General features: G+C 38.3%; 1 protein-coding gene across 3 annotated transcripts in view; it reads right to left on the reverse strand.

Annotated features, from left to right (window-relative positions):
* LOC117404097 (hyaluronan and proteoglycan link protein 1) overlaps positions 1-12,974 on the reverse strand; it is a 32,569-nt gene extending 19,595 nt beyond the window's left edge. Inside the window, exons 1-2 of one of the 3 annotated variants that reach the window (XM_034928298.2) lie at positions 12,806-12,974; positions 866-994 (exon numbers count right to left, since the gene is read on the reverse strand). In XM_034928298.2, coding sequence (XP_034784189.2) covers positions 866-994; positions 12,806-12,881 — 205 coding nt within the window. In that variant the 5' untranslated portion in view covers positions 12,882-12,974. Of the gene's footprint in view, positions 1-865; positions 995-1,752; positions 1,894-12,577; positions 12,725-12,805 lie in introns of those variants that run through there. The other 2 variants (XM_034006793.3, XM_034006794.3) reach the window with 2 other exon arrangements.
* Between the last annotated feature and the right edge of the window lie 448 nt (positions 12,975-13,422).

The raw sequence follows: 13,422 nt of genomic DNA on the forward strand, positions 1-13,422 counted from the left end.
CATGACTTGAAGATTGCTGTCCATCAACGCTCCCCAAGGAACTTGACAGAGCTTGAACAGTTTTGTAAAGAAGAATGGTCAAATATTGCCAAATCTAGGTGTGCAAAGTTGGTAGAGACCTATCCCAACAGACTCACAGCTGTAATTGCTGCCAAAGGTGCTTCCACCAAGTATTAACTCAGAGGGGTGGAGACTTATCCAATTATGATCTTTCAGTTTTGTATTTTTAATAATTTTTTTCTCAATAAAAACTTTTTTCCCCTTAACATTGTGGAGTATGGTGTGTAGATAAATTGAAAAAAAACCCTCATTTAAATGCATGAAACTCTGAGGCACTGACACAACAAAATGTGAAAAAAATGTGAACCATAACGTCAAATAAAATCATAAAATTTTGCCTTAGACAAACGTTTTGGCTATATATTTTATATATGGTGATGTTGAATATATACAGTATGATACAATTTGATTTGTACCTGCATTTCCTGTTAAAACAAAACCGTTTTAAATAATAATTTAAATAAATGTATTACTGTATATACAAGAATACCCCTAAACACAGCTTATTTAGAGTGGTAAAATATCAGTATATATGAAACACGGCCGTGCTTTACCAAGCACGTTCTCTCAATGTCGATTTTTATATTGTAGTTGTGAATGGCAGGAGTCAATACTATCAGCCCACATTGCTTTTCTGGCTCAAAAATACTAAACTCATAATGCAATTACTGACCTACTGGTACTATATGGGTATGTTTTTGTGTTAATCAATAAAATACATGTATTATTATTATTATTATTATTAGTAGTAGTAGTAGTAGTAGTAGTAGTAGTCATAGTGGTAGTAGTAGTAGTATTATCCTACCTGAGATGTAGATGGTTCTATGGTGTTCCACATCACTGTAACTTCTCTCATAGGGATCTGCCACACACAGTGAAGTCAGAGCTAGCAAAAGCAGGGAGTTCATTTTTACAGCACCAATGGTTCTCTTTACTGGGGGGAAGGAAAACAAGATCATATTAAAATGAATCCACTGTAACGCTACTGCACGTCATGAAAAAAGAGGTCATTTATGATAGCAATGTTTTAATCCTTATTTAATGATATTAAATATATCATGCTTTAAAAAAAAAAAAAAAAATGTCATAGTGTTATTTAACTTTACAAAATTAGCCATTTTGAAATAAACTTGGATTTTAATAAAATGTAAAGGAGAGATAATGTATGAACACTATACACAATACAGTGTATAAGCAAACATACTGTACATACAGTAAGTCTCTACAGATCTGCACACACACACACACACACACACAGAAATTCCAACTGCAGTATGATTCCAGTGCACTGAAGCCTTGGAAAGCAGATCTCACAATGTCCTTCAATGTCAGTGTAAACCTTGTTATTACAGAACCAACAGTAATGAGCCCCGGGAAATGAGCATGCTTATTACTTAGAGTTGACATTGCCATTAAAGCAGTCAAACTTTTAACTCACACTTTTAACATTTTTTAAATAGCCATTATAGTGCATAAAAACAGAAGCTCTCTATGCAGTAGAAAACACAAGACCAATTTGTAATGGAGCAGTACTAAAATAAATGCATAGTAAATGTAATTTTAACATACTTGACACTCAGTATCATACAGCTAAACAAAACATGCTAAACATATCTAAACATAAGCACATAACAAGATTCAACTCTCCTCTCCTCGCAATTTGTATCTCAACATTTTAAAATATCAACTCACCATCCTAAAGAGTGCTTGCACCTGAACGAGGTATGTGGAGAGACACACACAAACTAGGTTAGGGTTGTGGGGGCTCACACTGCAGTCACACTGATTGATTTTTCATTCATTTCTACCTAGAATGCTGACGCACTCTCCCAGTGTGGCAGGTAGAGTTTCTGCAGTCAGCAGAAGCGAGCGCTGCAGAACAGCCCTCACCAGCCTCCGAATAGTAATTAGGCAAATGAGGATCCGAAATAGATTAGAAAAGGACAGGAATAAAAGGCCCCTTCCGAAGGGAGTCAAAAATAATAAACGTTGTTTCTTATTTTAACCCTTTTTCGTCCTGAAAGAGCCGCAGAACTTGCTGAGTGCTGTGCAGTCTGCCAATGCAGAGATCCGCTCCAGTATTCACAGAGGGTTTCAATGCAACACTAGTGCATCGTAGGATGGCATGTTTATACAGCACTGTACAGGGTTTTCATACAGGGTTTTCACCCTACATCCTTTGCTATGTACAACTTTCCAACCTCTTAATATATAAAATATTTGTTTTTCATATAATGAATAATTAGGGTAACTTTTGAGGGGTACATTTTTTTTCTCCAAATTGCAAAAATATTATGTGGGGTGTTTGCCCCCGACGACCCCACAATAAAAACTGTGGTTTAGAGTAAAATACTCTGAACCGGGACTGGAGGTAAGGGATGGTTTCCAAAATTCATGATGTGGTTTCATATGCTTCCTTGTAATCTAACGCATTTATCAGTAAAGCGTGTCACCCACAGGAGTGGAAACAGACAGTGTATACCATTCTGGGAAAGCCCACAGCACTAACCCAATAAGCAATAGCAAGACAGGACCACAGAGCAATGTGAGCCTCATAAGAAAAGACCGGATTCTCAGGTCACAGGAGACTGTCAGTGCAGCCATCACATACTGTATCAATGACCAGACCCTTGATTGCATTTGGACCATGTTAGAGGGCTGTTTAATCACAGAGAAAAAACCCCCTTGGCAAGGCCAAAAATGAGGTTGAGGCTGGGGAGGAGGTAAACTGAACAGCACGGGACAGACTGCATAGGGGGGTCTATAAAATGATAAGAAACAGGTCCAATTATACACTGGCTTGAATATGTCTGCTTCACTTGTGGTGATTTTCCTCTCAATCAAATGATCATTTTTGCAGGTGTATTTAGAGTTTCCTGCCTGAACCTCTGCATTCCTACAGCAGAAGTATTTGTCTTTTGTACCTTAAAGCAAGTTGCTCACTATCAGTATATAGTATTATTAACACACAATAATGTGCCCAGATTTAACAAATATGTACACTGATTGCATATTATATAACAAAACTATAAAACAAATCTTCTCGCGCTAGATTAAAAATGATACAGTACAAGGTTTTTGTACGAACAAGAGCAAGTACCTTTTTCAGGGAAGCCCTGCCAGCTGAATAGTAAAAACATAGAAAAAGCACAGGCAAAATAAGAACAGATAGCAATGACTCGGTCATTAACAAATACCAATACCGTTTTGTATTATGAAAGAACCGCCAAGCCAGCCTTTAGTATTTGTATTGCTTTTCATTTTTTTAAGTTTTGTCCTTGTCAATTTGATGCGCTCTCTAACACTGGGTGTTGATAATAAATAGAGGTGTTTCTGCTATCACTTGAACTGTAATAAAATAACATGGCGCACAATGTGAAGAAATGTGTAGCAAGCATTTTAATTATTGCTACTTTGAACATTGTTAGTTTGAACAATAAAAAAAGCATCAGTTTGGTTAATTTATAAGGAAACATCACACACTGTTCTCATTTCTCTGTGATTTACATTATTTATCTATTCTAACGCTGGAGTGTTCTCTAGGGTTTCTTAATTAATGATAAGTGGTCTGTCATAGATTGGACCTCGAATTGAATATCTAATAAATGTTCCAAAATGCTGATAAACAATTCAAGCACTGAACTTCCTTATATATACAAGTGTAAACCAAGGCATCCGACAGCTAGACAAAACAAAGTACTTTTCATATTGACTCTCAGACACGCATCCCATCCTTGTTCAGTCATGAACATTGGAAAACACAAGATGTTTACAGTCTCATCTGACTGAGACTAGCACACTTGAGAGACATTATCATTTACAAAGATAACATTCCAGTGCTATTCATTATTCAATGGCAGGTCTGATACAGTATATATATATATACACTTTGTGCAAGATGTTTACCACAATATGTTCCTCCCTGCTATCTTGTGAGCATCCCTGGCATAACAGTGATGTGTGTGACTCACCAGTCAGGGCAGTGATTCACTACTCAGCAGGGATACACACAATAATGCAAGCCTGCGGGGAGCAGTTACTGGAGTTTATCCAGGGTTACAGCATAAGCAATGGTGCTGTTTACTTCATAAACACATGCAGAGTACAAGGACTATTCAAAAAGCTATCCAGAGAGGCATTATGAAATGCAATACTGTCGATAAACATACAAACAACTTGGTGGTGGCAAAGCTGTTTTTAAAACTTTGAAGCATTAAAATAATATGGAAGCATGTTTATGAACACCGCTATACACACATATCTATATATACAGTACTGTGCAAAAGTTTTAGGCAGGTGTGAAAAAATGCTGTAAAGTAAGAATGCTTTCAAAAATAGACATGTTAATAGTTTATATTTATCAATTAACAAAATGCAAAGTGAGTGAACAGAAGAAAAATCTACATCAAATCAATATTTGGTGTGACCACCCTTTGCCTTCAAAACAGCATCAATTCTTCTAGGTACACTTGCACACAGTTTTTGAAGGAACTCGGCAGGTAGGTTGGCCCAAACATCTTGGAGAACTAACCACAGTTCTTCTGTGGATTTAGGCAGCCTCAGTTGCTTCTCTCTCTTCATGTAATCCCAGACAGACTCGATGATGTTGAGATCAGGGCTCTGTGGGGGCCATACCATCACTTCCAGGACTCCTTGTTCTTCATTACGCTGAAGATAGTTCTTAATGACTTTCGCTGTATGTTTGGGGTCGTTGTCATGCTGCAGAATAAATTTGGGGCCAATCAGATGCCTCCCTGATGGTATTGCATGATGGATAAGTATCTGCCTGTACTTCTCAGCATTGAGGAGACCATTAATTCTGACCAAATCCCCAACTCCATTTGCAGAAATGCAGCCCCAAACTTGCAAGGAACCTCCACCATGCTTCACTGTTGCCTGCAGACACTCATTCGTGTACCGCTCTCCAGCCCTTCGGCGAACAAACTGCCTTCTGCTACAGCCAAATATTTCAAATTTTGACTCATCAGTCCAGAGCACTTGCTGCCATTTTTCTGCACCCCAGTTCCTGTGTTTTCGTGCAGAGTTGAGTCGCTTGGCCTTGTTTCCACGTCGGAGGTATGGCCTTTTGGCCGCAAGTCTTCCATGAAGGCCACTTCTGACCAGACTTCTCCGGACAGTAGATGGGTGTACCAGGGTCCCACTGTTTTCTGCCAATTCTGAGCTGATGGCACTGCTAGACATCTTCCGATTGCGAAGGGAAGTAAGCATGATGTGTCTTTCATCTGCTGCAGTAAGTTTCCTTGGCCGACCACTGCGTCTACGGTCCTCAACGTTGCCCTTTCTTTGTGCTTCTTCAAAAGAGCTTGGACAGCACATCTGGAAACCCCTGTCTGCCTTGAAATTTCTGCCTGGGAGAGACCTTGCTGATGCAGTATAACTACCTTGTGTCTTGTTGCTGTGCTCGGTCTTGCCATGGTGTATGACTTTTGACAGTAAACTGTCTTCAGCAACCTCACCTTGTTAGCTGAGTTTGGCTGTTCCTCACCCAGTTTTATTCCTCCTACACAGCTGTTTCTGTTTCAGTTAATGATTGTGTTTCAGCCTACATATTGAATTGATGATCATTAGCACCTGTTTGGTATAATTGTTTAATCATACACCTGACTATATGCCTACAAAATCCCTGACTTTGTGCAAGTGTACTTAGAAGAATTGATGCTGTTTTGAAGGCAAAGGGTGGTCACACCAAATATGGATTTGATTATGATTTTTCTTCTGTTCACTCACTTTGCATTTAGTTAATTGATAAATATAATCTATTAACGTGTCTATTTTTGAAAGCATTCTTACTTTACAGCATTTTTTCACACCTGCCTAAAACTTTTGCACAGTACTGTATATATGGGGAGTGGCAGTCTGGTCTGATCAAACAAATAACACCCTTTTTAGATTTCTGTTGCTTTAAGAAGTGATATTTATACATGTGCACACCAAGTGGTTTTCATAGTATCAAGCTGTCTCAGTTAAGCTTTTCCAGGATGGAGTCATGTCTGAATGTGTCAGTGTGGCTTTGTTCACAGAAAGGCAGAAGTAATCTAATCTCTGCTTGTATTCTACAGTCGTTTCTTTCTGATGAAACTGGATTTATCACATGTAGTATTTTGCCAGGGTGATAGGGGACGTCTACGGTTTCTGCTTTAAAGCTTTCCCTCAACAGAAGGATTTTCTAAGAAAGAAAACACAATTTCAGAAAAACAATACTTTCCTGGGCTTTTGAAAAGGAGATAGCGATAGGACCAGAGTGAAGTGCATCAGCAAGAGCTAATCTTCATGTACCAGCACTGGTCTTCTTCCTGCAAGGCTAGCTCTGCCTCACCAAACAGCTGCTATCAGATCCTTCACAGAGAACAGAAAAAGCAGCTACAAGGACAGAGACACTGGCAGCTCCATAGGTAACTTGGTCATGCAGATCATTATTTCTGTTGATTCCTCCTTAGCCATGAATTCCATTTGAGATTTTTAAAAAATACTGCAAATATCAGCACTTTTACAACATGCAGCCACCAGATAGAGCCACTATTCACCGATAGGTTTTTGTTCTTGTTGAATTCTCTCCTAGTTTCCAAACATTTATGTTCAAATGTGTCATGTGAATATTATGATTGGATGTTGAAAGGACACACATTTAATTTCTAATAATGAAATCTAATCTGCGAAAGTCGGCATTGATTTCGCTGCAAAAATGAAGACAGGCAAAGCAACAGCATAACATATCAGCCACACTACAAGTACATGCAGAATAAAACAACACCATTTGACGTGGGCATTGCCAGTTAACCCTTAACACTTCTCACTAACTCTTTAAACAGCAGAATAATCAAGTTTAATCAAGGTTCTTGTACTCGCTTTCCTTTCCCCTTTTCACTTTCCTTTCATCAGACCTCCCAAGTTATCGAAGGCTCTAGTTGAGAAGCCCATCCCTGTACAAATATTCATGCAATTAATCTTCTACCGAGTGCATTTGATTCCCATTGTTTCAGTCTTAAATATATGTCCTTGCTCTCAAACCAAAACAGAGTGAAGGGCTGTCTGTTCATCTGGAAACATGCACACGTTGGCATTTATTGTACAGAGAATAATATTGTATTCGTTTGCTGAGGGACTGAATAGCAGCATCTGGATTATTAAGGTCTGGATTAGGTTTCTGTACATTTGATTGAGGCCGAATGGATAAGTCTTTTAAGATGCAGTATAATATTGCTCATACGTCAACTGTATGGAAATGACATTAGGAGGCACATGGCTTGAGTTTAGCTATGGTATGCCATTACTATTGTCGTGCATATTCACGTGAGAAATACTCTTCGCCTTATAGATGGCCTATACATATTTTGGTTCTTTTCTTATTGACATTGTGTTAATTTTTTCTTTAAATATTTACACTATATTATACAAGTTGCAGTTGCTTCCTGAAACTTAATCATTTCCACTTTTAATCTGCGTTATATTTCTGAAATCTACATATGCTAAAAAAGGCAAACAAAGAACCAAAAGATTGTCAGCACCAAAGAGGAGCCAGTGCTAATGTTGCTAATGATAACACATTAAGAAAACAGATTGGAAAGCCTGGTTACACCTATGAAAAAATACTACAACATCCAGTAGTAATGTGCTGTAAAATGCAGTAAACTGTTGTATACTGTAGTACAATACAGTTTTTTTGTTGTACTGTAAAAAAGTGGTTATGTGTAGTATCCAGCAACATTAACCATGATTCTACAGTTTGTTCAGCATTCTACAATAACTACTACAATTTGCAGTAGTGGTATTTTTTTTTTTAATACAGAATTATTCTCCAGTCACCACAGTAAATACTGCTGACTACTTTAACCTCCCAAATACTTGAGAATACTATAACCGCTTACAGTATGTTGCAGTTATTTATTTGCACTAATTCTATGTATTTGGGTCTGCACGTGAAAGTATAAGGTCAATGTTCAGGAGAGCTTTACAAGGATATCATTTGGGAAGCTGGGAGATGAACAGAAAAATCAACACTGTTTACTGGTGCATGGAGACTTGTGACACAGCAGTATTTGATTCCCCTGTTTGTATTTGTAGTCAGGGCTACAGCTCCTTCAACTTGTCAGGCATCCACTGTGATGCAATTCTTAAAACGTTAATCTTATTGTGCCCATTTTACAGTCCATTAACAGCTTTTTACTTTGCTTTACCTCATGATGTGCCAACTTCATGATGCTGTCAGAATGCAAAGCTTACTGAAATGCAATATGACTTGTGCACCCAACTGTTCATCATTATTCATATGGTCTGGTACATTTAAACAGAGATTTCACAAGTATCCAAATTTAAACATTCTGACACATAGCTTGGAACTCTTGGAACAACCTGGGTTCCATTCCAAGGCATTCAAATCTAATCTACAAAGAGAAACTTTGTCATTATACCCGGTTACAGAAGAAAGTTAAAGGAATTCTTTATGATAATTCAATAAATTACATAGGAAACTGGTAACATAAACTAAATAAACTGCAACAGTGTACATGTAAACCTTTGCTCTAGAATAGCGCAATAGCTCAAAAAGACTAAATACATACCTCCACTATGAACATGACTGGACTAATGTCATCTGAATCGTGTGAAAGTCCAGTTCAAGAAACAAGGCCAAGAACACAAACCTTGGCTTGCTGCTTTGAAGCTGTGTGGATAACACACCAGGGCCTGTCTCTCATCCCAACACATTCTCCACCGCACTATTCTTAGAGTAACACAGTCTAGATAGGAGTAATCAGCCGAGCCTGACACTTCCACGCACCCCAGCTGGTAAAAACACCATGGTGTTTCTGGAGTCTTTGGAACAGATTTACTCCACTACAATTAGCTTATTTTTAAAACTAATATAAAAAAGGGAGGGAGTTTGAAGCTTTAAAATGTCACTGTAAATTGCACTTACCACACCTGCCTTTCACTATGATTTGTTTTGCTTTACAACAATTCTCTAAGCACTTGCTATGCTACACCAGAGCTTTGTGTCCTGTACGATACAGTACAGCTACCTAGAAACAGGTGGGATCAGTTATATCGTTCTCTTGAGGTCTTTCTTCCAAGTTTTAAAACGCTACAATTGATTGATACATTTCAGAAAAAGAAAATAAATATTGCACTACTTCATCTTACCTGTAGGGGTCAGTCACGTACACACCCGCTACACTTTTATTTTCACAATCCTACCTCTGGCAAGCTACTACATATTCAGTTTGAGGTTTTAGTCAGAATGAGTTGGATCTTTTATTATTTTTTTTAATTTATTATTTAGCTTGATATTTAGTTAGCGGTAAGCCATAAGAAGTAGAATATAAAGTTAGTAAGCGCTGTAATACACATTCTCGTAATGTGCACTATGGCAGTCAAAAGAGTCTTGCACTGGTAAAGAAAATGGCATACGATCATGGCCGTAATTACTGAGGTTATGTCCTCGGTTTTTTTTTTTTTTTTTTTTTTTTTTTTGCATCATCAATGCTGATGCTTGTGTAAAAATTCTGGTAAAGTACAAAAGACTCCTTCATTTTCTCTGTTGGTTTGCCGCGTAACATAGATGGAGGCTGAATAGTAAATACCAAGCAGTCATATAAATACTGCAGCTAGTGCTTGAAACCTCAGTGTGACCTCGGTAGAATGTCAGCTCTCCTCACGACGCTGACTACGATATGATATATTCATTTACGTTTTAAATGCAGCGTCTCATTTACAGACAGGACCCTGAAGTGCCTGGACCTCTTCAATAGGTAACAAACACAACAGGTGCTGCAGTATAAACAGTATATCCCAGACAGGAATTTAGAAAACGAATCCTCAGATGAGAAGTAAATGAAATACCAGCCTGCCACTGCAAAATAGTGCACCAACTGCAGAGTCACTTACAACTACGTCTCACCCGAAAGACGGAGCACAAGGAGGTTAAGTGACTTGCTCAGGGTTACACAATGAGTCAGTGGGTGAGATGGGATTTGAACCGGGGACCTCCTGGATACAAGCCCTTTTCTTTAACCACTGGACCACACAACCTCCCACCTCTCCATTTGTTATAATGTTTACCCCCGGCTGTGCATACGAGTAACCATTTATTGGTTGTGAATTTCACCCCTGCTCTTGGTGATATATATAACGTATCATGTGTTGTTTGAAGAAACCAGGCTGTGCTGCCTCACAATGCACCCGAATCATACATAACTGAATACGCGAAGAGAAAACAGAATATATTCACCCTATCGCCACTAGAGGGCACTGTTGATCTAATGTACATCCTTTGGCAAAGTACAGTGGTCACTTCTGTGTGGTATTCTGATCTGCAGAGCTGCAATACAGCAGTCAATCTAAAGCAACCTGCAACTCACTTCCCGTGTAAGACTGAATTCCCGACTACTACGACTACTACTAGGACTAATAATAATAATAATAATAATAATAATAATAATAATAATAATAATAATAATAATAATAATAATACGTGTCGTATTTACTGCTCCTAATTATATTACAAATTCTGAAATACACATGATGGAAAAGGTTTTTTACATCTCAGAAGAAATAGACAATGACATATTTCTTTATTTCTCTCTCTCGCAAATAGAGGTTTACAATACAGCGCAGACAATGCCAAACGTGACAGCAGTTATCTGCATATATATATATATATATATATATATATATATATATATATATATATATATATATATATATATATCACACACTCAAGTACACGGAAAAGACTGCCGTTCTGATACTGAATTTTGAAAGTTTTATTTCCTTTTTCGGCGACCAGTAGATGGCGCACTACACCCACTGAACTGCACAAAATGTCCCCATTCATGCAGTAAATAAAGAAGTGCATTATTAATTTATACCGTTACACAGACTCTGCCCCCAATATTTGTTTAGTCAGCTGTTTCCTCCAGCACTCCTTGCACTTCATAGAAGTGTAGGTCTTGTATAAATTCCCTTCATAAGATCGTTAGCCCCGATCGTTAGAACATGCAGTCACTATAAGTCCTGCTGCACAAGCAGTCTTTTCACCCGCTCGGCTCCTGTAAGTTACAGCTATAAACTGGAGCCAGACTGTCTCCATAGTTCAACAGAAGCAAATTGAGCGCTGAAAACCCGTTTTAATCATACTTTAACTTTTTGAACCCGTGCTGCTAGTTAACAATTTAGCATCGTCTTACTTGTACATTGTTTGGAGGGGTCCAGCAATAAAGAATAACGTATTTTGCCTTGCTGCTTCAGTTGACAGCAAAGAAATAAGAATTATAATACGTACTGTATGTATCTGTTTGCCTTTTTATTTGAATGCGGTACAAACTCTGGTATGCATCTACATTGACTGATAAATAGTGTAGTAAAGAACTGCACCCATCCATTAACAGACAGATAAACAGATACCGGTTTCCTATAATCTGTGTTGTCTCAAGAAGGGTACAGCATGCACTGGCTTAACTTTCACGGCGTTTACACCAGCATAACAATCCATGTATTCTTCCAGGTTGGTACGGTACTGTATACATTGTAATTATACTGTATACTGTATTTATAGACAATATAAACTGATGTGGATTTGTGACAGGTACGTCGAGTCATACTTAATTCATGTAAAATATATCACAGTAAATGTGAATATCATATGACTCACACATTCTACAGCCGAACTATTTGAACGAGATTCAATGTAATAGCATTAAGAAAAACGATTGGGCGCTCTTCCCCCTAAGGATCACATTTGATTTAGATTTGGCTCAGCTGTTTGCTTTTTATTATACGATAGCTTGGGAGCTTCTATGACGATCTGTTGGATCTCGAATGAAAAGCACTGATCTGAACACGAGCTACCTATGCATTCCCAGTTGCGTGCGTCTTGTACCTTCGACAGTTTCCAGGAAAAATATCTCGCAGGTCGAGGTCAGAATATTACATCACACGTGAAGGCAGCACGTCAAATCACACTCCCGCCATATGTAAGCGTTTTTGTATGATAAACCACAAAATCAATTAAACATAACCTCCAGGAATGCTTTAAAACGGCCACACTTTGCAGCTGTAAACAAAATGTAGTTTACTTTACACAGCACAGCGATATAACTATACAAGTACGACTACAACGACAAATACAACGACTACTACTACCACTAAGAAGCTGGCAATGTTATACATGTATCAATTACTCCATGAATCCCTGTAGTTCTGCAAAGGTGTATGTTATGTTCAAGGTAAAGCTTAGTTCTGGATACACTACTAATGGCTATATGGCAACATTGTACATCAAATATGAACTAGTCCCCCCTTCAAATGTACATATTATCCTCACTCAGCTGAAAGCCTTCCTTCTGCACTGCGCATCCCACAATTAATACGCATGCATAACACCCTTGAAACGATAGCTCCTTTTTCTAAACTTAGACAATTTGTTTCATACGTGAATATTGCGGTCTTCTTGTCAGATCCGTGTATATAACAGAACCAAATACAAGCTCAATTTGCTCACCTTGTTCAGCTGTGGGTTAAGTTCAGAATGTGTCTTGGTGAGTCAGTGGTCCTAACCCAGGGAGGTGGGGACCCAATTTTTTCACAAAGTTAAAGGAGGAACCACGTCATAAGCAAGCAATACGCCTTATTTTGGGAACTGTTATTTACTGTGCAAACAAACCCCCACATAGAAAACGGCATTTTGAAAAACAAGATGCACTTAGGGGAGAACAAACCATTCATTCACCTTGATACAGAATCCTGGTCTCCTGACTTTCTTCTCCAAAATCGAAATAATAAACAAGGCATGAATGGTCGAGCATTCAAGCTTCCATCATATACATAGTCAATGCCGCAGTTGTATCCAATGTAAATTGTGTAGGGTCTTCTTTGCAACTGCTTAACTTGTATAAGGTGGCACTTAAAACTGACAGCTGGGTAAATTTGGCATTTATAGCGCGATCAATGCAGGGGGAGTCGAGTGGGTGCGGTCGTAAAAGCGATTTATCCATGAACTTTAACTCAGTCCTCAGAATAATAATACAAAAGAATACATAACACATGATACGAGAACTAGCGTTACTTGTGAGAAAATCATAAACACATGTACTGCACAACCACAAGACAGACCCGAACGTGTTTTTGTTCATGCAGAAAACACAGCTTTTTTTTTTTTTTTTTTTGTCTCAGTGCCTGCTTTTGATCAACTGTGCATCTAAAATCTGGCTACTACTTGTTCATGTGTAGCAGTCTTTTGTAACGCACACTTATTACACGCACTGTTTCAAGCGGGGCTGTGATGAACTCGGCAAACCAACTGTCACATCTTTAACACAAATTGATTTATGACTGTGATGTACGCGC

This window comes from Acipenser ruthenus, chromosome 2 (genome assembly GCF_902713425.1).
Source record: "Acipenser ruthenus chromosome 2, fAciRut3.2 maternal haplotype, whole genome shotgun sequence".
NCBI classification, from domain to species: Eukaryota; Metazoa; Chordata; class Actinopteri; order Acipenseriformes; family Acipenseridae; genus Acipenser; species Acipenser ruthenus.